Source organism: Pavona decussata, unplaced genomic scaffold, assembly GCF_977016875.1.
Source record: "Pavona decussata unplaced genomic scaffold, jaPavDecu1.1 SCAFFOLD_190, whole genome shotgun sequence".
Lineage (NCBI taxonomy): Eukaryota > Metazoa > Cnidaria > Anthozoa > Scleractinia > Agariciidae > Pavona > Pavona decussata.
In genome coordinates this window covers 2,039,912-2,066,333 of record NW_028145599.1, presented here as the reverse complement: position 1 = coordinate 2,066,333, position 26,422 = coordinate 2,039,912, and the positions used below count along the sequence as shown (strand labels likewise).

Below are 26,422 nucleotides of genomic sequence, written 5' to 3'. Positions count from 1 at the left end.
TTTCCGTGGGATTCTCGAGACCGGTACGCTTCGATGGAACCGCCGCCATCTTGGTTTGTAATAGCGAGCGCGATCTGGGGAGAGTGTCTACACTACCTCGGGGAGCGGGAGTGGGTGTTTTCGAGGTCTGCGTTCAGACCAGTTCTGGGTGCCAGACCTGTCTCTCCAGCTAGACCACACACGAGCTAGAAAGCATGTAAAAGAGAAACCTCTTTGTCCCATGGTAGCCAGGGTTCCAGGGTGTGTTCACACTAAAGATTTTACCAGCAATCTAAGATCCGACTGTATATTTTCCCAGGACACATTGCAAAAATCAACAGTCATCAAGGAAGAGAGACGTTATAAAACCTTTCCAGCCAGAATAAGTTTCTGAGCAAAACACCATCATCGAGCAACAGTTTGGAAACTTAATTCCCAGCAAGTTTCTTGCCAGTGCCAAAAATTCCCAGCCAGCACCATGTAGCCTGCGGAACGGATATTTTGTATATCGGTTCTGGAGAGCACTCCTTTGCGTTTGCAATTTTCGAGGTCTGTGGTCTGTGGTCTGTGTTTTCCTTACTTAACCTGGCATTCAGTAGAATCCTTGCTTTACTCTCCCATGTATGCCTTGAATGCACACATTTCGGAGGGGCTTAAATTTGAAATTTTGCAATATGTTGAATAGAAACTCTACGATATGGGCTGTTTTAGCTGTATTCAGTGAAATTATTTGCTTAACTCAACAAGGCAACTTACTAGAAGCGGCGTGTCACATACCTGAAGGCGAAAGGCGGCCGAGTGCGGTTGGCAGTTCTTTATATGGACTAACAGGATGAGAGTAAACAAAAAGGCTGAAAAATATACAGGTTCATTACTTTTATTACATGATGATCATCCATAATTTTCCGGGGAGGGGGCCATGGGGGTACTCCATCTTGTGGGCTATAAAGGGAGGCACAACCCTCACCCTGGCTCAGCGTATAAAAGGACAGCGAAACTCAAAACGTCAGAATTTTAAAGGATCACAAAAATAACTAGCGAACCTAAAGGATATAAACGAACATCGAGCAGAAATTCCTGGCGCAAATTACAACGAAAAATAGTCTTTGCCATGAATATAATAAGAAATTGGTACGATGTTTTGTTGTGTATGTGCCGTTTCCTCAATCACGTAAATGATCGCAATCGAGGGTAGCGTGAAAACGAGGCAAAGCATGGGCAAAATTTCTTGCGCCTGGCGAAAATTGACCCGGTTAAGTTTCTGCAGAATGCAGGTAAGGAAATTGTACTATAGTTATTCATGATATATAGGAGATCAGGAGTGTATTGATACTTAGCTAAGGAGTTAAAAGGTCTATTGCTTCGTGATCATTATTCTGTCTTTGGGCGAATTGGCGCATATACTCATATGAAGTCAACCCAGTCAGGCTTTAATACGTGTACTCGTGCCACTCAGGGTTGTTCACAGTTCTCTATCCTGAAGCAAATATGAAGGGAAAAGGGAACAGCTAGGGGAAATAAAACGATAATTATATGTGGACTGGTCTAATTTGTGAAGGAGACTAACATTCAAGTTTATATACAACCTGTCAATGAAGGAAAGTTCCACATCCATCGCCTGTTGGTAAATCAGTGTAAAATGAAACCAATTTGAGTGGAACATCACACCCTGAATTTGGGTGCTTTATATGAGACAGACTTTCTTGTTATTTTCATATGACTTGATGTTTGACAGAATTATTTGTGTCTTAATAAGAATTAAGGTTAGGGGACACTTTGGGATGTCTATCATACATTTCATGCATCTCATTAGCATGCATTTCTGGACATATCTTGGTAATAAAATACAGTGGAACCCTACCTTCGGCTGCCTCAGTAATACGGTCACCTCATTATTACGGCCACCTTTTATTGGCCTGGAAAAATGGCCATACATTTCCTTACAAAAAACCCTCGTTAATGTGGTCACCCATTAATATAACCAACAGCCACATTCTAAAATCCCAAACAGTACAATTCCATTGACGCGATCACTCACACTAAATTTACAAAACGAATTTTAACACCTGTGACATGTCAATTTCATTGACCTCTGTCATTTACAAATCAAACAGATGATTTATTTTACAAAGTAAGCAACACTCCTCCCTGTTTTTATTACAAACATGATAAAGGAAATAAATCATGACACTAACATTATTATACAATGATGTACATGTATAAAGTCAGAGAGCTCAGGAACTCCATTTTCAGAAGCATTGTAAGTTGAGCCTGTTCTTGTTTTGCTCTTAGACTACATGCACAGTACACTTAAAATGCATTTGTGGCGGTTTAATAGCCAATTTTTAAAAGTGTTTTATGTACTGAGTGAAGTTCAAAGTATCTTTTACAATCATGCATATCTACATTCCAGTTGTTTATAATTAAAGAGAACGGTTGTTCGGGAAGTGTGGATGCATTATATTTGTCATTATGGCCCCTAAGTCATACAATTTGACCATGCCCAAGTAATACAGCCACCCCGTTAATATGGCCAATTTTTTTTTTACCCATTGGTGACCATGGTAACAGGGTTCCACTGCCGTACCTGCACTATCTTGGTCTGAAGGTTGCATACCATAATAACTACCATAATAACCACGCCCAAAATGAGGCTCAACAATGAGCTGCGGCCTTGTTGGCAGGGGTAGGTTAATTATCCCTGGTGTATACATGTACAATCAAACCTACTGTATTTTTGACCTTTATCAAGCGGTCTCTATGACACAGTTGTGGCCATCCTTGACTAAGTCTTAAACAGCTGTATTGTCTTGACCTGTTTTAAAATTAATGGTACGTCACTTTGTAAAATTATAGTGATGAATAACCTGCCAGATCATTGAATTTCTATAAACAAGCTACAATACTGACTGTAGGATCTTGGCGTTAATGTCTTTTTAGTCCATTTTAATACTATGGTATGTTCTCTTTTGTCATACAATTTTACTGTTGCAGTTTCTTCACTGAGTAAGTGATTTTGTGCAAAAACCAAATGTGAAATGAAACAGAATTTTTGTGTGTTTGATGTGTATTCTGTGCAACCTGTTTTAAGAAGGCTCTTAGCAATTCCCTCAAGGTGACCGATTAATACAGGTTTGACTTTATTTAATGTGGAGCCCCACAAACCTGGAAAAGTTCTTGCATTATGGGCATTAGTCGTTTCATGTACTCCAGACTAACATTATATCATAGATATAAAACACAGTGTCAATTATAGACATAAAAGATGTGCTTTTATTGAAATTTGTATGGTAGTTAATTGTTGTTAAAAAAAAAGGTTGGCACAGGAAAGCTGAATGTATCTCTACTTTAGAGGTTCTCTGGTTCTTAGACCTCTCAAAAGTGTTTTTTGTGTTCAGTAGTGTTTTAGTGCTATTAAGGAGCAGTAAATTGATCTGACAACTTAGTAATTTTGAGGACTTTGTCCTTTTTTATCCCGGTCACTAATAAATTTGTCACTATGATATGAACCCCTCTCTGATAAAATCATTCAGTTTTGTTAACTTGATGCATAAGACGTTATCTATGTGTTACAGATGCCAATATGAATGCCAACAAAGAGCTCACCACCTGCTTGTAAATTCACGTCCTGAGGAATGCTATTTTTTATGTCTAAACTGATAGAAAAAGTTGCACTAATGAAACTAAAATTACTAAAATTGCAGTCAGGGATAGACATCAGAACTAAAAATTTTTTGTTTGGCACTGACTATTGTCAACGTTAGAAACAACGTTAATTGAGCATCAAAGACGTTTCAGCCAAACAACTTCGGCCTTCATCAATTATTTTGAAAAGCCAACAGAATCACGGCTTTGTAATGGTTCACATTTGCTGCGCGTGCTACGCCAGCAAAACATAACGAACGGGAGTCGCGCATGTTTTTATGAGGGTTTTGTAGACATCTGGGATAGCAATATGTTCGTTTCCCGCGTGGTTGTCACTTTGCGAATACCAAGCCTCGAGAAAAAGTCTCTCATGAAAATTACAAGCCTTAATGTCCACAATTGTCCACAATTGTTGCACTAATGCATTGGTCATAATTTATGTGTTTTTTTGCCTCAATAATATTGATAAATTTGTCTAAGAAAATCTCTTAACATTGCCCTTGTTTGTATTCGGTTTTTTCCTCTCTTTTTTTTTTGTGCTGGTGTTAACGTTACAAGTGTGTAAACTGCATAATAGGTCATTTTCATGATGACGTCAATTGACTACAACTACCAGAATTCGTTTTCCTTTTCAAATTCAAATTTTGTAATCCCAGAGGAGAGCAAAGAACAATAGCTCTAATTAGCATGAGAAAACAAACAACTGAAGGATTCTGGTAGTTGTAGTCAAATGATGCTTCATGAAAATGTCCTATTGTCACTCATAAATTTTCGAACCAAGAAGAAATGGGCACTGCATTTGATAATGATGGTAGTATATCATGGAAACATGGGACAGCATTAGTTTTAATTTTTCCACTGAAGTTTTTCAGAAACCTCTAAATTATCATAATTATGATAATTATATCCAGTGTACTTACTTTTGGGTTTAAGATTTGAGTGGGGGACCCTCATTAGGTCTCAGGGCCCAGCCAGTGCATATGCCCCCATTGCCCCAAGACCAATTCACCACTAGAAGTTGGACGTGAATGAGACACAAGCCATTTGCAGCTGTTTTGACAAAGGTTGTCCAAAAAAGCGCGACAACGCTGAAAGGTAGTCTGGGAAATACCCAATAAATTTCAATAAAAGTTCAGAGTATGATCAAGGCATTATGGATTCTGAGCTTTAATTGAAATTTATATGGTATTTTCCAGACTACCCTTCAGCATTGTCGCGTACACTTTAGCCCTTTTTAGCTATTAGCTATTTATGAAGTGTGCCCCGAAAATACTTTTTCGGTGTTTCGCAAAATTCCTTTTGGACACGCTCTGCGAATTGGCCCACAGCCTCGTTCACAGGGAAGTGGCTGAGCCCTGAAACGAGGTTGTCAAAATGGCGGACGGAAGATACAGGTTACCGTACAAACGTGGTGGACGGTACTGCGTGGCTGGCGCCCCTAACAGCCAAAGTTGTCGAAATTCGTCAAACACTCCTGGTATATCAATGCATCAGTTCCCCCTTGACCCAGACTTGAGGGATCAGTGGGTGAAATTCGTGCAGCGAAATCGACAAGGTTTCCGCGATTCCAGAAGCAGGTATCAGTCCATATGCTCGGCGCACTTTGAAGATCACTGCTTTGAACATAATCCAGCTATTCGGAGTGTCCTCGAGGGTACAGGATTAAAACTAAAGAACATGCTGTGTAAAGGAGCCGTTCCCACATTAGATGCTAGTTCAAATCTTGTTCCTGCAGATCGAGTTAAAGTAAGCTCTTTGATTCATGATCATACACTGTACATGCATGTATAATTAGTAATCATTCTGCAGAGTACGGCACGTGCACACGCGAGTATTTTTCGCGCCAAAATTTCTACAGTGCACGCCAAATAAATGTGAATGTCAAGTTTCCATTCGAACTTAATTACATACCAAAAAAATAAATGCCCAGTCCCAGATAGATATCAGAATAGAAATTGAAAATGGCAACAAAGGACAATACTGAAGAAGGAATATGATTCAGACAACTCATTCATTAAAGGTCTCAACACTGGTGAGACGTGGTGAATTTTGGTGAAAATTATTGTCGCAGCGACAGAATTTGTCGCCGCGATCGGTCGCGCAAATTCAAACTGGTTTGAATTTGTGCGACTGATCGGAGCAACAAAATGAGTGAAAGGAGCGATGTTGCAGTGAGTACACACAGAGTGACTTGTCACCGCGATGTGTCCCCTAGTGTGGTCCAGACCAGGTCTTTAGGATTTGTAAACATGCAGATTGGGGGTAAAGATCTCCAACCTCCAGGTCTGAGACTAACAATCTCCAGGTGAGATTTTATACTGAAGTGTAGCAGCCTGCACTTCAGTCACGTGGGTAACTTTCAAGATCCTATTGCAGCCGGTGCACGTCAGTAAAATGGCTTTGCATACGTGAGATCTCGTCGAGTTTGGCCATACTCGTCCTACTCTGCAGACTGCAGGCATTGTTGTAAAGTTATGCAATGCAAGGTTGTTTATGTTAAGTAAAGAGAGGGTTATATTGTCTTTACTTTTGTTAAGTCTGTCAATATCTATACCATAAATGGTTTCTGTGTCATCAAAGGCAAGTTCACGATGCCAAATAATATGTTCCGTCTGACCCAATTTTTTTGCAAGCGGCAGATGTGATTTGTTCGTGAACAGCTTGTGCTCTGTCCATTTCAGTGAGAGTTGAAGTGAAGTTCAATACAGTTTGATGTAAACGTTGATGAGGACTTATCTACAGTTTAAACATTGCCTTGCTTGGCAGCATCTAAGCATAAGTTAAAATGTGTTTACTAAATTAGACTGAGGAGGAACCTTGGCTTAGGGAGATGTTGGTTTAAACAGTTAAATTTACTGCTGGAACAAATTTAAATAACTTGGTGACGATCAAACGACATCCGTTGAGCTCTACATCTGCAAATTCGCTGAATTTTTGCCTTCTAAACGCAAGATCCATCAACAACAAAACACTGCAAATTAAAGACTACGTGGTAGACAAAAAGATCGACATCTTTGCTTTAACAGAAACCTGGCTTAAACCAGATGACTGCTCCGATTATATTATTCGCGACATCAGTCCCACCGGATACGCTTTTGTTCATACACCAAGACCTGATGGAAATGGTGGAGGTGTTGGTCTACTTTACAGGAAAAATCTAAAAATGGAGCAAATTAAATCGGATCCGTGCAAATCGTTTGAATTTAAGGAACTGCTTCTTCACTCCTCTGCGTCCATTATACGCATTATCATCATTTACCGTCCTCCAATTTCTGCCAAGAATGGTCTTACACATGTTGCTTTTTTTGATGATTTTTCCTCGCTGCTGGAAAGGCTAGTGTCTTCTCCTAGCCATCTTCTCCTCGCTGGTGATTTCAATTTCCATGTCAATGATTCATCTGACAATACCGCAAATAAGTTTCTTGACCTCTTAAACTGTTTCAATCTGGAAGTCTCAAATGTCTGCACCCCCACGCATAAAAGCAACAACGTTCTGGACCTTATAATCACCAGATCCGGCGAAGCGACCGTCTTAAATTTGTCAGTCAATGACCCGGTTATCTCTGATCACTTCGCTGTTCACTGCAACCTGGCTATCAAGAGACCACCTAAGGCTAAGCTCACCCTCACATCACGTAAACTGCGCACCATTGATCCAGACAATCTACGGTGTGATATTTGTTCCTCCGCCTTATACAACTCACCGTCGCACGAAATTACGGACCTCTGCGATCAGTACGACTCGGTTCTATCTTCAATCCTGGATAAACATGCACCTCTGCGCACAAGGATCATCACCTTACGACCTAATGCTCCTTGGTATAGTGAGGAAATCAGAAAACAAAAATCAACCTGCCGCAAGCTTGAAAGGCGCTGGCGACGCTCCAAACTTGAATCAGACTATCGACACTATGCAAATCAACGCGCTGTTATTCGGAATATCATTTTTGAGTCAAAAATGGGTTACTACTCTAATCTCATTTCGGAGGCTGGCAAAGACAACAAAGCCCTGTTTCGTTCAATTGACCGTCTCCTCCACAGGAAAGCAGAGAAAAGCTTCCCAACCAGCTCCTTGGCTGAAGATCTCGCTAACACATTTGTCACCTTTTTTGAAAATAAAATAACCCGCATCAGAAACATACCTACTCCTCCAGAAATTCCTGAATTCTTTTCCTCCTTGGACATTTCCACCATTGATTGTGAGCTTAGCAATTTTTCACCCACCTCGAATTCCGAACTATCGAAAATTGCTTGTTCTGTTGTACAGAAATCATGCTGTCTAGACCCTTTACCTGCCACTTTACTGAAAGAACACTTCGACTTGCTATTACCATCTATTTGTAGGATTGTAAACTTGTCGCTGGAATCTGGTCATTTGCCTTCGTCTCTTAAAAACGCCGTTTTAACACCTCTACTAAAGAAACCAAATCTGGATCATGAAGCTCTTGATAATTTTAGGCCTATCTCGAACCTCAAGGTTATCTCCAAAGTTATTGAGAAGGTTGTCGATGTGCGTCTTCAAGCTTACCTTGATTTTAACCAACTAACAGAGCCGCTACAATCAGCCTACAAACTCTTTCACAGCTGCAAAACTGCCCTCGTTCGCATTCATAATGATATTTTGCGTGCTATTGATAATCGTCACTGTGTCATGCTCCTGCTACTTGATCTCTCCGCTGCATTTGACACTGTCGACCACGAAATATTGCTCAAAAGATTGAACTCCAAATTCTCTATATGTGGCACTGCACTCGATTGGCTCCGCTTCTACCTTACTAACTGCACGCAGGTTGTCTTAATTGACGGGAGGAAGTCACAGTCTCTTGAGCTCAAATGTGGAGTACCTCAAGGCTCCGTTCTTGGGCCCATTCTCTACCTCCTTTACACTGCTCCACTTGCCGACATTCTACGTCTCCACGACATGCAATTTCATTTCTACGCCGATGATACTCAGTTGTATATTTCCTTTTCTACTAATGACGATCTGGAACTAACCAACAGCATCGCTAAAATTGAGAAATGTTTATCTGACCTTGGTCAGTGGATGTCCTTAAACAAGCTGAAACTAAACAAAGACAAAACCGAACTTCTCTACCTCTATTCAAAGTATTGCCCTCAACAGTCTCTACCTTCACTTCGTTTTGGATCTGATACAATTCAGCCGTCTCTATGTTCCAGAAACATTGGTGTCGTTTTTGATAGTACTATGTCGATGCTCCCTCATGTTAATTCTGTTTGTAAATCTGCCTTCTATCATCTTCGAAACATCTCTCGTATAAGAAAATTGCTATCCACTACAACCACTGAGACTCTAGTCCACGCTTTTATAACCTCCAAGTTGGATCACTGTAACTCTCTCATACAATGTTCCGAAATATGTCATTAAAAAGCTTCAGTCAGTACAGAATGCCGCGGCTCGACTGATCACAGGCTCTCGCAAGTATGACCACATAACCCCTATTTTATTTGAACTCCACTGGCTTCCAGTTTCCGAGCGAATCAAATTCAAAATAATTCTGCTCACCCACAAAGCTCTTCACCAACAGTCCCCCATCTACATACAAGACCTGATACGCCGCTATACAACTTCAAGAACGCTCCGATCGTCGTCTGACGCATTTCGCCTATGTCATGTCAACCATAATCTGAAGTCGTATGGCTCCAGAGCTTTCGCTGTTTCGGCCCCAGAACTCTGGAACAAATTACCTATCAACATCCGTAATTGCGACAATTTAAATGTTTTTAAACGTGAACTTAAGACTCATCTTTTTTCGAATCATTTTAAACAAATATGATTTTTACTTTGTAAAGCGCTTAGAACAGAACTGGATAAGCGCTATATAAGTAGTTATTATTATTATTATTATTATGAATTAAAGGACCATTTGTGAGGAGACTTGTTTGTATATTCATGTTTAATTGAAAGAAATATTTTACACTTGGAAAATTTAATATGCAGGTGCTGGACCTTAGAACTCCCTAAAGGACTTAAAAAAAGTTCCTAAAATTTGTCTTGAAACGTTATCCCAGTTTCTCTTGAAAAGTCTCTGTGGAAGTAATGCATAGTAACACCAGCTCCTTACATGTATGTTTTGCAATCACCCCTTTGAGAGGAGTTATGATTTGGTGCATAGGGGTCAAGGGAGGCCCTCTAGTTCACAATAAATAATTGTTCCAAAGATGAACAACATGCAGAGTCCTTAACTTTCTTATCTTTGGACTGCTGCGTGGTTTGCTCTATTGAGTACCAGAGTGTAAAGCGACAGGCCCGGGTTAGATTCCAGCCAGACCAAAACTCAAGGTCTTTAACTAACTGAGAAGTAAGTGCTGCCTTTGCTCTGCCATCTACTGTACAAATGGTTTGACTTTCTAGTCTTCTTGGATAAGGACAAAAAACGGTAGGCCCCGTCTTACAGTATGTTCAATCTAATCTGACTCTGGGGAACATAAAATAACCATTATGGAAATAACAAATCTCTGGCAATGACCGTCCTCTAGTGTCTATCTCAAATTTCACTCTCGCACTAGGGGGCATTCAAACCTCATTAGTGCAGTCTGGCAAAAGTTTCCCACATAGTGTTGTTAGTAAATAATAATAATAATAATAATAATAATAATAATAATAATAATAATAATAATAATAATAATATGAATTTTGACTTTAAATGTGTACGATCCTGCAGTACCTCAAACTTTCAAAAGTGTCTGCATAAAATGTCATCAAAGCAGATCATTACCTGTATTATTAGCTAAAATGTGTTGTTAAATAGTTGTCAATACTTAATTATTATGCTGTAATTTCATTTATGCAAGGAGTCTCGTTATTGGAACTTAACGTTTTGTGAGTTCTCTCCTGTCAGAGGTTAATCTTCCTGTTGTTTTTTCTCCTCTGGCGAAGTTTATAATTAAAATTGAATTAAAATTAAATTAATTTTATAATAATATTTAATATTTAGTCAGGAGGTGGTGGTTTTCAGGGAGGCCCTGAAATAAATTAATTATAATTAAAAAAAATTGTAGCAACATCACGCACTGAAAAGCCCCGAGGGGAGTGGATGATAAGATATGAAATTATAAGAACAGTTACTTGTAGATACTAAGTGAGTTGGAATGAGACCTTTCAGTGATGCTGTATTGGGTTACTACAAAAAGTCATGGCTATTGAGTTTTAAAGGAACACTTGAGTTTGGATTTGGATTGTTAAAGGTAAATTTCAGCATTAGAATGAACAAAGGCAACCCTCTTCTTGTGTATTCTTGTGTGGTGTAGTGTCACATAATTTTTAATTATCAATTTGAGCCTTCTTTCACTGAATGAGATTAGAGCCACCAGAATGTGACCAATCTCCCAAGAAGTCACAGCTTTTTATATAAGAGTAATTATAATTTATTGATAATTTTTGAAATTTGCATTAATGTCACAGAGCATGCATTCATTTTCTTAGTCAACTTGCTGATAATTCTGTATTGTTCATTGCAGAAACGTGTCAAATTACCAATAGCTGCCCTTAATGAGCATATTACCTGCAAACTGTGCCATGGATATCTAGTTGATGCAGCAACAATAACAGAATGCCTTCATACCTGTAAGTATGATTCATTTACTGTCCATGTACATGATTAATTTTCTGTTGTTCTTGTCCGTACCTTCAACTAATCTCTAGATCAAAAATGTTCCAGCTAATTTTTGGTGGGTTGATGTTAATGAAACCACAGTTAAAACATAGAGATCTGAAGTAATATTTCAAGCACGAGAAAGCGTGTCTCATCAGATATCCAAACACTGGGAAGTAGGTTGAAAAAAATGAGGCACAGCCAAGTTTTTTTAAACGACTTCGAGGTGTTTGGATGTCTGATGAAACACACTTTCGAGTGTTTGATATGGCTTCTCAAATGATCAATAATTCTTGGAGAAATTCAAGGCTAAAGTTGGCAAAATTTTATGGTAATTAGGATCACATATCCAAACCACGGTCACGGTTGATTTTCTTTGTTTTCTTTTGCTGAATTACAGAACAGTTTTGAGTTTTCTGAATTTAGATAATTATTTTTATCATTTTAATACATGTATGTTATTTCATTTATGCTCCTCTTCACTGTTACCGAAATTTTCGTCTTCGTGAGTGATAACTTTGCTCATGTTGTTTTGCTTACTTTTGGCCTGTTCTTCGTCCTTTGGATAATAAAACTGGCTCTCGCTATGGCTCTCTTTATCGCTCATACTAAGGAAGTATCTGTATGCTAGTTTTTCTTTTAGTTATTGAAAATATAATTGTACTTTGTCCATATTTTTTGTTGTTTTCGCCCACGCGCTTGTAGCTTTTACTCTCAACTCAAAAGAGCCGTCGAGCCGAGAAAAATTTTCATAAATTATGCCCGGTCATTACAAGAAAATCTTGCCCGCTCAGCAGCCAATCAGAGCGTGCGTACTATTGTAGCCATATAATAATGAGCACCTAATGACTTCTTGTGCCATATGGCACTTTGGGAGTGAGAGGGTTAAGACCCACCTCGCCCTAGGAATTTCAGGAGACCTTCCATGGGATGGGTATGGATTTTTTTGTGCAACTTCTTGCTTCAAGTGTCACAAAACCATTACACAGGTCCAGTGGTGTGCAAGTTACATGTATTTCAACTCAGCCTCTGGAAAATAACCCTGAATTCAATTAAAAGTTAACCCTTCAAAGCCCAGAAGTGACCAACATATAGTGTCTCCTTACAATGCCACTATGTGATCAACATGAAAGTAATAAGAATAAAGAAAGCGATCACTGATGATAAAACAGATCCTCTGCAAAACTTTATTGGTGAAGAGAAATCAATGCTGAGGTGGATGAAGGTGTTAAAATAATAACAATACAAAGCACAAGTCAAGGGAGGGCTGAGATTTATCCATGTTTATTACTAAATATGTTGATGTGTAATATTCAGGTCAGGGTATTGATAAATGGCAAACAGTACCATGAACATTGAAAATAGACACCCAGTCTCAGTGTGTTTGGGGAAGTACACTTTTTGTCGTTATTCAGTGATAAATTATTGATAGAAGCTTGAAGAGTGTTTTCTTATTCTTAAAAATAATGTTATAACAGTGAATTAGAATTCTTATTAGTGCTCTGGCACTAATGATGGGTCTTCCACTTGCTTAAAAATATACATGTAAATAAATGCAAATTATTGCAAATTATGATGCTGATTCTTTTTCAGTTTGTAAAAGCTGTCTGGTCAGGCACATTGAGCTTGTCAATCGATGCCCAACATGCAATACCCTCATTCACGAAACACAACCCCTCTATAATATTAGGTAGGTACTTAATTGATGCATTTCTTTCAATGGACATTTGACCATGCGGAGTGAATAGTTTTAGTGATCCTGTATAAAGCCGCCATGTGACCGTATTAAACAGCCAGTTTGTAAAGTTCCACTGGTGGCCATTATAATTATACAGGTTGCACTGCATAAAGCTATTTCTTGTTTTTTTTGGCATTTTGCTCAAAAATGAAATACCCAACAAAGCTTTTAATTTTGCATGACAACTGTTGTCAGTGCCCAAATACCTGGTTTATTTGGAGCAATTTTGCTGTAAAGACAAAAACGTCATTAAACACAACTTTCTTGCATAAACCTTTCAAATGTTTATGATTGGCTCTACTTTGCTTCTTAAACCTGCTTCCCCAAAGCTCAACAACAGCCCTGGCCATAATGGGTGCAAAGCACAGGAAAACCCAAGTGAACAAGTCAGGATTGAATTTGGTTTGATATCTGATTGGTTGAGAAAGTAATGCAATTTGTATTTAAATCAATCGTTGGGTTTAGGAAAAAAAGATTTCAGCGCAGGCACAAGTTTCTTCACTCGTAAGGCCATCTTTTACAAGGGAATTACAGTCTCATCCCCTTTGGAGGCTTTGAATGTTGCCACTGAGCCGACAACGTAGACTGTGTTTCTTGTTTGTGTTATTTATTTGAAACAAAGCTCCCAGCTGCCAACCACTGTTAAAAATAAATCCTAGAAGTTGGTTAATTCTTTTCTTATTGAGGTGGACATGTTTCAAATTTGTTTTTTTGCTTACATGTACATGTACGTCCGTTGAGGCTGAGAATCATCAGTTCGAATAAAAGGACCAGTGACATGATCAGACATTATTATTTATTTTATTTTATTTTATTTTTTTTTTCTTGCATGTGACAAGAAGTCTTTTTCAATGCCAAAAATAACCAAACAGCAGTTATTTTTGAGCTGGCAAATGAGTGGCTTGCCAAAGCCTACTTTTTAACATGATTTCGATTGCGTTTTAGCTCTTTGAAATCAATGGTCTCAATTACATCGCTGTTTGCTGACATCTGGAAATCGACTTTTTTGGTGGTCCCACATGAACTTTAGCTAAAGTGTGATTTTGATTTTTTTTAGCACTTGCAACCACAACCATTGTTTTGTGATTTTCAGCTTTCCATGCAACATGGAGGTTTTCTGGCCTGTAATATATATATCCTTAAAAGTAACAAGCATATAGATTCTAGTGACAAAGAAATTTATTTTTTGTCGTTTATTTTTCTTTTAATTTGCAGACTTGATCGAACCATGCAAGATATTGTTTACAAACTTCTTCCCAAGCTAGAGAGAGGTTAGTTTGCAAAACTATTTTAATTTGTTTACATGTACGTCTTTTAGGGAATACATGTCCAAATTATCTTCTGAGAAGTTTGCTTTAATTAGCTGTTTCATGACCAATAAATTGTTTATAATCATAATTATTTCTTCCCAGAGGAAACGCGCAGAGAGCGCAGGTTTTACAGAGATAGACAGATCCCATATCCAACCCCTAAAGGTATTTGTATTCCTTACTTGGTTTGACTTGGAGTTGTTTTTGGAAGCATACTTTAGGAAAAGTCAAATATGCAGTTGTTCAGTGCAGTTACGTATAAAATCCATTTTAAGAAGGCTGGCACAAAATAACATCTATTTTGACATTGCCATGGCATTACTCTTTGCCCCAGTCCCTTTCTGCTGTGAACCAAATGTCTCCATTTTCAACTAGATAAGGAGAGGTGGGCAGTCATACATGTACTTGAAATGCATGAAGTGCCCATATTTCGTAACATCTCCTCACCAGTCATTGAGAATAAGGAATGTCTGATGAAGCAAAAGATGAGAATGCCAGTCAAGCATCATATAGACCCAATAAATAAGACCCGAAAAGAAAATTGTTGCCATGACATACAACACAGTTGGCGTCACTTTGTGTCTTCCCTACAGTACATTACTGGTGCGAAGTTTGAGTAGCATCATTCCAATATTTCCCAAGATATTCTTGTTTTTGTCATTAATTGTGATGTCATTAGTTTTTGAACAAAACCTTGAATATCTCAGGAAGAAGAGAAGACATTTCAGAACAGAAAATGCCATTATTAAATTCTGTCAAAGCTTTTTCAAATAAGCATAATTTATTTTTTACTTCATAGGCACTTAATCAACACTGTGTGTTTTGTTGTTAGCTCTAGTTACTCAGCCACAGGCTGTACCAGGGCCATCTAAGTCTATTAAGAAGCGGAAAGCACCAGTGCCAAAAGGATCCACCAATGAAGCATTAGCAGTAAAAAGGTACCATCGAACAGATGAACAAATCTCCCTTCAACTTGAGACATTCAGGTAAGTTTCTGTTAGATTTAAGATCTTCCTTGCACAACTGGCTGCAGTTGGCTTCTGGTGTGCAGCACCTTTTCTTCAAGCGTATTACGTATTAATTCTAGCCAACTCATCTTGCATGGTGACCCTCCATTAAGGTTGAAATTTCCAACTGTGATCATCAGGTGTTAGGGCTCATAGGTTATTGTCCAGGGTATACGTACAGTACATGACGTAGAAAGAATTTTCCATCAGGGTGCCTCTAGCTACGTTTTAAGTTGATTTCATAAAACTTGAAATTGCTAAAATCAACTAAACCACACAACCAAAACACGCATGCATAGGATTGGTACAAAGATATCCTTCAATAATAACTGTAAAAAACATAATCTACATTGTACACTGTGTACTACAGCAACAAATACAAATACAAGACTAAATTACACTCCAGATAGTTCAACCAATGGTGAATAAACCTAATAACACACTAAAAGGGATATACCATAACTTGTAAAATACACACGGCTGTCATACAACAGAACACTAGCAGATGGCTCTTAAGAACGGTTTGCTGTAAGGACCGACTAAGCGTATACAAAATAGAAAAAACCGATTTCCCCAAACTTTGCCAGAATAAAGGGCTTGATGAACTACCTCTAAAAATATAAGTTTCGTTTTGTTTGGAGCTTTATTTATTTTGGGGGAATTTTTTTAAGATTTTACCCATGGAGGCGGGCTAAAATCACGCCGAAGTAGGCACTTTTGTAGAAGCTCCCTTTTATACAAGGAGCCTTTTCTAGAAAAGATTAACCCAACAGAAGGAACAATTTTATTTTCTTAGATGACTAGCGGCGTTAAAGTTAAATAAAACGTAAACATGAATTTTTGACCAATTTTTTAAGTTGCGCCTTTTTACCGGTGATTATAACAACCTAATTTTGGCTAAATTCAAGGACAAAAAAAGCATTTTGGTACATCGCTTTGCCCCACGAAACTACACTCCGGGAAAACATAATCATTTCAACTAAACATTGATCGAATAAAAAATTGGGGTAAATTAAACAGCGAGTTCTCAGAGCGTTTTCAAAACATGTCACTTCAGCAATTAAGAGTGACCTTTGACCTTTTATATCGAAGGGAAATATAAACGAGAGCTCATAAACCTTGACTTTCCTTCGCTGAAAGACGCTTATTTTTACTCTGCTGGCACATTTTGAGTAAAGGAAAACTACACATTTGAATGTAAAGTTATGTACTAGCTATGAAAGATAATTTGAAAAGTAAAATTAGGAATTCAATTAGACTTTGCGTAGGCGGTTTCGATTTGTTCACTACGAAATTGCGATTTTAAAGCCTGTTTACAATACAAATACGGCATCAACTACAAGGTAAACCTCATTCTACTGAATGATTAATAAATCCTTCTTACCTTGAGATCTTTTCCTGCCTAAAAAACACGGTCTGTGTTCATTGCAAAAGTGTATTGACCGAGATCGCGGAACGCCTCAAGTCAGAGAACAAGTTAACGAAACCACAGGAATGCCAGGAGTACATTTCGCACTGAGATGTGTACCTATATATTTCGGTATACTGTGACACGTCAATTCAAAACGCCTTTTTTTTTCCCTTCGGACACTAAGATGTAATATCTTAATTACTTAACGATCACGTAAATTGAAAAGAGCGCCGTGTCCCGAAAGCTATCTTCTTTTGTTCGTTGCACGTTGTACTTGCTGAGAGTACAGTGGAGTTTATCGTCGGTGGCTACGACCACCGGAGTCAGTGGTGCTTATATATGGCTGTGTGTGAATATGGGTAGATTGTAGGGGGAACATGGGGTTCAAGTGTGAACAATTTAGCCAATGTGAAAAGCTTAATCCTTGCCAAGGGTTCCCAATCCACGCAAGGGCATCTGCGATATTGCAACACTCGAGACGCTATGTAAGACTGAAGCAAAGTTGTTTAATATCGGCACGGGCAGGAATGTTTTAGTGGTGTGTACTGTGTATATGAATTCCCAACATAAATTAATTTAAAAATATTTACTCTCAAAAAAAAGAGAGTTTTTTTTTTCTTGTCCTTCTTTTTTAACGTTGAAAGTTACAATTAACCTCTAACTCAGCTAACGTGGTTAAATTTGTATATGATTTGCGTTTTTTATATCAAGAATCGTCACGGATCAGTAAGTTTTCGTTTATCTTTAAAGCTTGAACATCTTCTAAGGAGTAATTTTTAAACCAAAACCCTTCTGTAGTGAGCTTAACAGAGGTAAAAGGCCGCAAACGTTAGTAAACATTGCGATGTTTTCGATACGTTTACGAAACGCTTAAAATAATTTCATTTAATTAAAACTTGTTTAAAACCCACGAAACAACTAAGCTATGGCAAAAGCAAAGGCAAAAAGCTTTATTTGTTGCTTTATAATATACAAAGCGAAAAGTTTCCCTGATCATCAAAACTTAAGTCCGTGAAGAAGGATTTTTTGCCCAAAGCCACAAAAGATGTACGGACGAGCATGATAGCCTTGTTTGTTTCACAAGAAGAGGACGTGACTTATTAGATTTGCGGGCCTTCAAGGAACCGAATGTATGTGACAAGAGTAATTGAATTTATTAATTCATTCAGGTCGGGGGGGGGGGGGGGGGGAACAACAAATGTGGGCGGTGGTGAATAAAACATTAATGCATTCTATTTTCTATATGTTAAAATTTCCAAGGTAAAAAGCAAGGTAAAGTACCTGTAGTAATTGACTGTTTTACCGTCGAAGGCATTTTTGAGAAAAGCGAAAGTCACCTTGAGCTCACTATTTGACCGAGACATCGGGACACATTTGGTATCAGATGGCGTTCAAATAAGAGGATCTGTGCCGCTCCCATTGGATGGGCATGGCATGGGACGTCAGTGTCAGGGGAGAAGGGAATATTATCTATACATGCTAACGGCTTTTTTGGGGCCTCTACAGACGGATTCCACCCAAGGCGCAAAGCAGAGTCCCTTTCCGTGTTAAGAGATCTTGTAAAGGGGTATGGTAGTTGTAGCACCTCATATTACTAATCACCCGAGACAGTCGCTGCATCCCTATCTATAGTTTTAATTGAAGTTTATTGTTTCATTATAATTATTACTTGTTTGTGATGCAGGGAATTTATTTCTATTTCTGTATCTTTTTTCACTTAATACTTCGTTGGATTGACAGCAAGTGGTAAGATCACAAGAAAGAAAAAATGGGTACAGCCACAATGTGGAATTAGCCTATATCATTCCCATTTTTATCGCAGTTTCCTAAATGTCACGGAGATCTGACAAGTCATATAAAGGTAGTTCATTATTAATGGACAGTACAGTGCAAAACGAATCACTGTTATATAAATAAAAAGAGCTGTGCGGTCCCGGTATTGTACAATTTTATACAGTGGGATTCCTGTGGCTTTATTTGGTTAATCGTTTAGCGATCGGGCGGCTTAATAATTTTGCAATGAATGCAGGCTATGTCTTTTTTTTAGTCAAGAAAAGATCTCTAAGGTAATTTAATTGACGTGTCATAGTAATACCGAAATATGTAAGTACACATCTCAGTACGAAATGTACTCCTGGCATTCCTGTGGTTTCGTTAACTTGTTCTTTGACTTGAGGCGTTCCGCGATCTCGGTCAGTACACTTTTGCAATGAACACAGACCGTGTTTTTTAGGCAGGAAAAGATCTCTAAGGTAAGAAGGATTTATTAATCATTCAGTAGAATGAGGTTTACCTTGTAGTTGATGCCGTATTTGTGTTGTAAACAGACTTTAAAATCGCAATTTCGTGGTAAACAAATCGGAACCGCCTACGCAAAGTCTAATTGAATTCCTAATTTTGCTTTTCAAATTATCTTTTATAGCTAGTACATAACTTTAAATTCAAATGTGTAGTTTTCCTTTACTCAAAATGTGCCAGCAGAGTAAAAATAAGCGTCTTTCAGCGAAGGAAAGTCAAGGTTTATGAGCTCTCGTTTATATTTCCCTTCGATATAAAAGGTCAAAGGTCGCTCTTAATTGCTGAAGTGACATGTTTTGAAAACGCTCTGAGAACTCGCTGTTTAATTTACCCCAATTTTTTATTCGATCAATGTTTAGTTGAAATGATTATGTTTTCCCGGAGTGTAGTTTCGTGGGGCAAAGCGATGTACCAAAATGCTTTTTTTGTCCTTGAATTTAGCCAAAATTAGGTTGTTATAATCACCGGTAAAAAGGCACAACTTAAAAAATTGGTCAAAAATTCATGTTTACGTTTTATTTAACTTTAACGCCGCTAGTCATCTAAGAAAATAAAATTGTTCCTTCTGTTGGGTTAATCTTTTCTAGAAAAGGCTCCTTGTATAAAAGGGAGCTTCTACAAAAGTGCCTACTTCGGCGTGATTTTAGCCCGCCTCCATGGGTAAAATCTTAAAAAAATTCCCCCAAAATAAATAAAGCTCCAAACAAAACGAAACTTATATTTTTAGAAGTAGTTCACTAAGCCCTTTATTCTGGCAAAGTTTGGGGAAATTGGTTTTTTCTATTTTGTATACGCTTAGTCGGTCCTTACAGCAAACCGTTCTTAAGTACTTGCTGTGTGAGGAGATAAAAACTAACCTGTAGAGATTGTGAAACTTTATAATATGACCGTATGGCAATAGTAGTACTTTTACACAAATGCAGGATTTTATAAACTAATTGCTTGTAGTATAGCCTAAAATTATTTTACTAAATATGTGGTTGTGAAACTGCGAATATTTATAGACCATACTCTATAGTAAGTATACCACACATGTCTGTGTGAGCCCCAGAGCATGTACCTGGTTTATGATTTAGACAAGCATCACCAACATTGCTGATGCTCCTTAACAAAAGGGATATTTTCTGTTCTAATCCACTGTGCTTTTATTAATATCACAATGTAGTTGTGTCTACAGCATTTTTAATTTTCTTAGTAAACGTATTTTAATCTCAAGACTTGTACATCTCTGTGGTCTAACTGTTCAGATTAATGTATGGGCCAAGGCTACCAGATGTCTGAAACTTACAAGCCTTCATGGTTTTGATATTAATAGATATTTTGAAGTTTCAATTCCTTTTTATCTTAGTCATCCGCAGCCAACAATTACATTTAACTATTTTAAGATCATTATTATTATTTTTAAGATTATTAAGAAATGAACCTAATTATGGTGGCTGTCAGAGATCTGTCGTAAAGACCATCTCGCTATGGGATACTGCAACAAATTGTTAATAATTACAGTCTGCCTTCTGTTCTTTTGACCTTGCTTGTTCATATAAAATTTGTATGATTTGCAGGGATGGAAGTGGTGGACCTGCCAAAATAGCGGTAAGACTATACAGTACTCAATCATATAGTTCACTTGAACGCAAACCAAATTATCTTTTTGGTTATGTGTACATGCATTAAGTTTCTTGAGTCTGTAGTTACATGTACGACATTGTGATGAATTGTGTTGATATGATTAAAGCTATAATTCTCTCTTTTTTGCAGCCACTTTCAAAGAAATACATGAGGCTTTCAACACAGGTTACAATTGGACTGATTCAGAGGTTTCTTGCTGCTAAACTGCACTTGGAATCTGAGAACATGGTAAAAGATCCTACTGTGAATAATAATTTTGTATATTATTTTTTTTAAAAGTGTGCTAAATGGAAATAGCACAGTAAATTGGGGTTGACATGACCTATTTAAACATGGAAACTGTGAGTTCATTCATGAGTGATGAATTTAGCAAATATGAGAAGTTTCATAGAAATCTGCTTCAGACTTGAGAAGGAATATAATTATTATTATTATGATAGAAGTTTGAATTAAGGAAAGAATGTTTTGTGGTCCACTGCTGCCATCATGTCATGCCGTTTTTGATTTGTAAAAATGTAACCTTTTCTTAATTTTTATATTTCCTGAAATTAAAATCAGATATTTGCCAAACTTCACACTGTTGCTATATTTAGTATGGTGAATCCATTGCAAAACTGTCTCTGAAAAATTCTATGCTGACTGTAGATTGTGCCGTGTAAGTTTTATTACGCAGAAAAATAATATCAGTTGAATCCCTTTTATTTTTCATAAATGTATGTATGTGACTTTACACTGTTAATATATGATCAAATACAACTTTAGGTGATTTCTTAACATAGAAATGACATTGTGCAGTTCCAGAAAATATCCATACTCCCACCATGGAAGGTTTGTTGTTTTCATCCCCAGGAAATTCCAGTTTAGCTTCATACTTTTCTTCTAAAATTTTGGCTTTTAAGAGTTCCCTCCCCCTGAGGAATTTCCAATGACCTTCCATGGGCTGGCTGAGTATGGATTTTTTCTAAAACTCCATTTGACAAGAGTTTTAGAAAAGAAAGGGCTAATAAATATGTTTTAGTGTTCCAGTTACACAACAAAAAATGCACGTGATTTGGATAAAAATTCCTCAGGCAAACCACATAGTGCATGATTCAGTTTATCTGAACTGCTTGTGGAGTGAAACAAAATTGTAATAATGTTGATTACAATTATCATTGTTTAGGTTGGAATCCTGTATGATAAAACAGAGATGGAAAGAGATTTAACACTCAAGTACATCAGTGACAATCTCTCACCTCCAGAGGTAGAGTCCAAAGCTTTTATTCTAATCAGATACCGAGAGATCTCACTGTTTAGGAGAGAACATCAAGTAAAATCCGTTTTAATTACTTCATTATAATCATCGAGGGCGGTGCCTTCTTTTGCTTCTGTACATACATTGCATGCTCTGTGGATCTCGGGATTGTCTAAGAAACTCTGATTTCTAAAGGACGGTGGTAGTTATAAATTCAAAGGTATTTTCTGTGTGATTTGTGACTATACAGGTAAAGATCTTAGCTGGGGCTTTTGAAATCCAAAAAGAAAATTAGCCCTGGGTAACCATACATTTTTCAGAGATAATTAAGCATTCATCTTAAAATTAAATTCTATACATAGTTTTTAATTTAAAGTATTTTTTTATTGTTATTGTTTTTGTTGTTTAATTATAAAATCGCTGAAAAATACGCGGTTACTCACAATTTTCTTTTTGAATTTCAATATCCCTTGCCAAGATCAGCCTTTACCACATAGTCGTAAGTTATGCAAAAATAGTTCTGTATTAAGAGGCACGGTCCTTAATAAGAAAAATTAAAAGTATTGTTGTTCAGCGTTTCGATGTATCAAACGTCATTATCAAGAAAGAAGAAAAAGTTTAATGTCGGGGTTGCTAAAAGAGTTGAGTTTGAATAGTTGAAATTTCCTTCGATGGCATTCCTACATGCTTGATTTTTATGCAGATAAATAAAGTCGAACAACGTTACTTTTAAATTTTTCTTCCTAAATGCTTTAACAAGCAACTGACCAACCGTCCTTAATGTGTCAGGAATTTGACACATTGCACGGAGGCACAGGTTAAACATTAATTTTGCAACAAAAGTAAGAAGTTGCTCACAGATTACTTTTGTGATGGAAAAAAACGGTAATAACCAAGATAAGTTTCAAGCTCACCTACCATTTTCAGAAAAAAAAAAGTACCAGTTAAGCTCAAGATTCTGGAAATAGAATTTTAAGAGTAGGAAGCTTCTGCTTTGGTTTTTTCTCATAACGGTTAGTTAGTTTGTGTCACCAAACAAAGGTTTTGGACAAATGTTTGATAACAACTAGCGGAAGGTTAGTGAAAGACGTGAAAGTCACCCAATTCTTAGAGAATACGACCGATTTTACTCACTGTTTGCTTCCGATGTGAGATTAACATTTGTTCATTAATTGATCAACCCCTTTAGTAATCCAACTTATACCAATGTCATCGTTCTTTGACAATCAGACAAACCTAAAGTCACATGAAGATTTAAACTTTTCACCTCCTGTGCCTCCCTTCGGCGTCTCTTCCTCTTACAAATGACTCTTATATTAATAAATATTAATTTTTATGATATCCTTGGCTGGTTGAAGGCTCCTCTGTTTCCAACCCCTTTTGATGATGTCCAGATGCACTTGTAGTTACCAAGTTTTGGATAAAAAGAATCTTTGCCAGACATTGATGAGACGTTTTCTGATGTATCACTAAGTTTACTGTAACAAATTCCCATGAAGCAGTAGTGGTCCTTGTGGTCATTTTATTACATTCAATCATCATGAATCATTGATGTAATTATATTTGTGCATTCCCTTTGTGTAACTAGTGATGCTTTAGTTTCTTTAGTTTCTTTTGTTCTTTAGTTCTTGATTTCATCAAAGCTTACAATGCACAAGCGTGATTCTATAATTTTCCCATTTTCAGGAACAATCATTACCACTGGTGCTTCATTACAGAGCGATGGATTTAGCATTCACAAGATGACCATCCTGTATGCCAAGTTACACAAAGTAGAAAGTTGTTCCTGAGAGTTATTTCAAGTAAGATGTTTGCTTTAAAACCTGGCAAATACACTTCTCACCATGATGAATGGGGGACACGACACCACCATCTTGAAAAATATCATCATTCAACCGAGAATGGAATGTTTTAAACCCTTGAGAGTTATTCTCAGTGTCAACACTTGAGATTCAGTTCGGTTGCCTCAGCGCACATGAGAAACGACGAACTCTCTACATGTACATTCGGGTTTTTCTGTTACTATGCCATGTGACGCAGCTATTGTTGGAAATACGACTTTCCTTTCACTCAGGAAGATCCAAGTTCCAATACCACAGGGCTTGTCAAAATCCACATTTCAGTTTAAAAGCTAGCAAATATTTGAGTCTGCAGGGAATGTGTTATGACTTCTTGATCTCACTGAGTCTTATTCATACTTCATTAAGAGGGCCAGACTTGAATATATTTATTGTTGCTATGAAAAATTTCTAACCGTTGTATCTTGGAAACTCAAACTTCCACAGATAAGCTGTTTGACCAGAACAGAAAATTTGGTCAAAAACTCAGATGGCGCACACTTGTATTTTGAAAACAGAGCTTATAGTTACGGATGTTCTTTTGCGGGCAACGTTACAAACTTCAGCTAGGGCATTGGTATTTTGATTGATAATTTGCTCGGTGCAATTTGCAACCACCGCGAACAGTCTTCTCGCTTTGCGTTGCGTCAGTTGAAGATTGTCCCGCTATTTTCCTCGAAAATACTTCTTTTTAAACTGCCAGTTTGTTGCCCAGTTGGTTTATTAAATAGTTCTGTCATGCGAACACCGTGACAACTTAAGTAAACAGCAAACTTCAACATATTGTTTATTCTTCACGAAAGTCCATTTATCACGAAAGCGACTCTTCGTTAAGCTTTTTCACTAAATAAAGCAGCTTTCAGTCGTCGGTTTTTGTACATCGAAAAATTTTCTTACGATATTGAGAGCAAATTTTTAATTTTTGTACAAATTGTTAGTCCAGAGGAGTCTGAAGAGGAAGCTATACAAACTTGCTACCAGCACGAAAAACGTAGCTGGTTGTCAATAAAAGAAAGTTTCCCCAGCTTGTGTTTTGGTCTTTTTATGATAAGCTTCACTGTAGTCATAGTCCTGCATTTCTAAACTATGCGCGGATCAATTCGAAACTTCAACTCCAAATTTTCATCCTCAATCACTAATCATGCTTTGCAAACAGTGATATATCAATGACACATTCAGAAACTAGTTTGAAGCCGTTTTGAGTAGTTGAGTGTGAGATATTGGCTCACAAAGGCGAAATCCTGTCCTTGAAAAACTACTCAAGAACCAGAAAAAACCCACGCAGGAACTCCGCTTAATTAAAATAAAAAAAATCCAGTTCAAAAATTCCCAGCCCGATCAAATTCCCCACACTCCGGGCACGGTACACGGTCAAATGGACGGGGGTATACCGGGGGAGGGGGGAGGGGTTTGATCGGCGCATTATTGCCAAGTAAAACATTGCTTGACCAACAGGTCTCTTTTACGGGTCACTTTGATAATTGTATATAAACAAGCTGAACCGGGTCTCCTAGCCTATACTCCATACTAAAAAGTTGAGAAAACTATAGAATGACATCCACTTTCAGTCGATTTCTTACAATAAGGCTCTCGTCTTTGAGAAAAGGTACGCGCGAGGGAAAATGAGCGCGCGAGTGGAAGAGAAGTGCGGGGGGGGGGGGGGGGGGGGTGATGGAAAGGAGGAAAGGGAAGAGATCGTCTAACTTCCTCGCTTTCCTCTTTCCCATCTTGGTTATCGGCTAACAAGCTTACTTTAAACCTAACAAAAACGGAGTTTACGCTAACTGCATCTAGGCAAAAGTTGTCGAATATTTCGGAGAGACCCTATCTAACTATAAATGACATGGCTGTGAAGCAGGTAGCATCAGCCAAATCTCTTGGGGGCTACATCGACCAAACTTTAATTGGGAATGTCATATTGAAAATCTCTAAAAAGATTGCTTCCGCCATTGGTGCAATTAAGCGCATAATCCCATCTAATATTTTAATGTTTATTACAGCCTGATCAACCTCACTTTGATTATTGTAATGAGGTGTGGGGAAACTGTAACAAAGGCCTTTCTGATAAGCTTCAAAACCTTCAAAATCGAGCAGCCCGCATTTTGATGTCCGCTCGGGTTATGATAGTAATTTGGATGATTTGTTCCGGGCACTAGGGTTGCGGAAACTCTGTCATCAAAGATTGGATAAGAAATCAATTATGATGTATAAAACATTAAATGGGATGACACCAGAATATTTAAGATCAAGTTTTGTTGTTCGCGATAATTTGAATTCTTATCATTTAAGGAATACTGAAAACACGCTAACTCTTCCAGAACCCCGCATTGATTATTTGAAGAAAAAGTTTCTCATACAGAGGAGCTCAGTTGTGGAACAGTTTTACCTATAGAATTACGCCAAGCAACTTCCTTGAATGATTTTAAGACTAAATTGAGACGCCACGGCCTCCAAGAAAAGCAGCATTTATTGTTCTATTTTTTTAACTTTTATAATCCTAGTTATGTAGATAGATAGTTAGTTGATAATGATAATTATGTACCTGATGGAAATACCGTGTATAAGTAAAACCATCAGAACCTCGCGCGAAAAGCCAGGGGGAGGGGGGGACTGGGGACGATTCAGGGGCATGTTCTGCTTAAAGCCCCCGACTTCTACCTGCAGTGGATGTTTTAGCACGTTGTACCTTGTTGTTATGGCAATGCTTTAGTCAATGCAGTCTC

General features: G+C 37.8%; 1 protein-coding gene across 2 annotated transcripts; it reads left to right on the top strand.

Annotated features, from left to right (window-relative positions):
• Positions 1-1,162: 1,162 nt before the first annotated feature.
• On the top strand, positions 1,163-24,723 carry LOC146462315 (polycomb group RING finger protein 3-like). Of its 2 annotated transcripts, none has more exons than XM_085085797.1 (10): positions 1,163-1,253; positions 11,104-11,209; positions 12,831-12,927; positions 14,191-14,246; positions 14,388-14,450; positions 15,118-15,271; positions 20,561-20,591; positions 20,757-20,855; positions 21,790-21,870; positions 23,548-24,723. In XM_085085797.1, exons 1-10 carry the CDS (start codon positions 1,194-1,196, stop codon positions 23,605-23,607), a joined length of 807 nt encoding a protein of 268 aa, XP_084941923.1. In that variant the 5' UTR covers positions 1,163-1,193; the 3' UTR covers positions 23,608-24,723. The 2 variants fall into 2 exon arrangements, with proteins under 2 accessions (XP_084941923.1, XP_084941922.1); XM_085085796.1 differs by lacking the exon at positions 1,163-1,253 and adding an exon at positions 4,901-5,370.
• Positions 24,724-26,422: the final 1,699 nt, after the last annotated feature.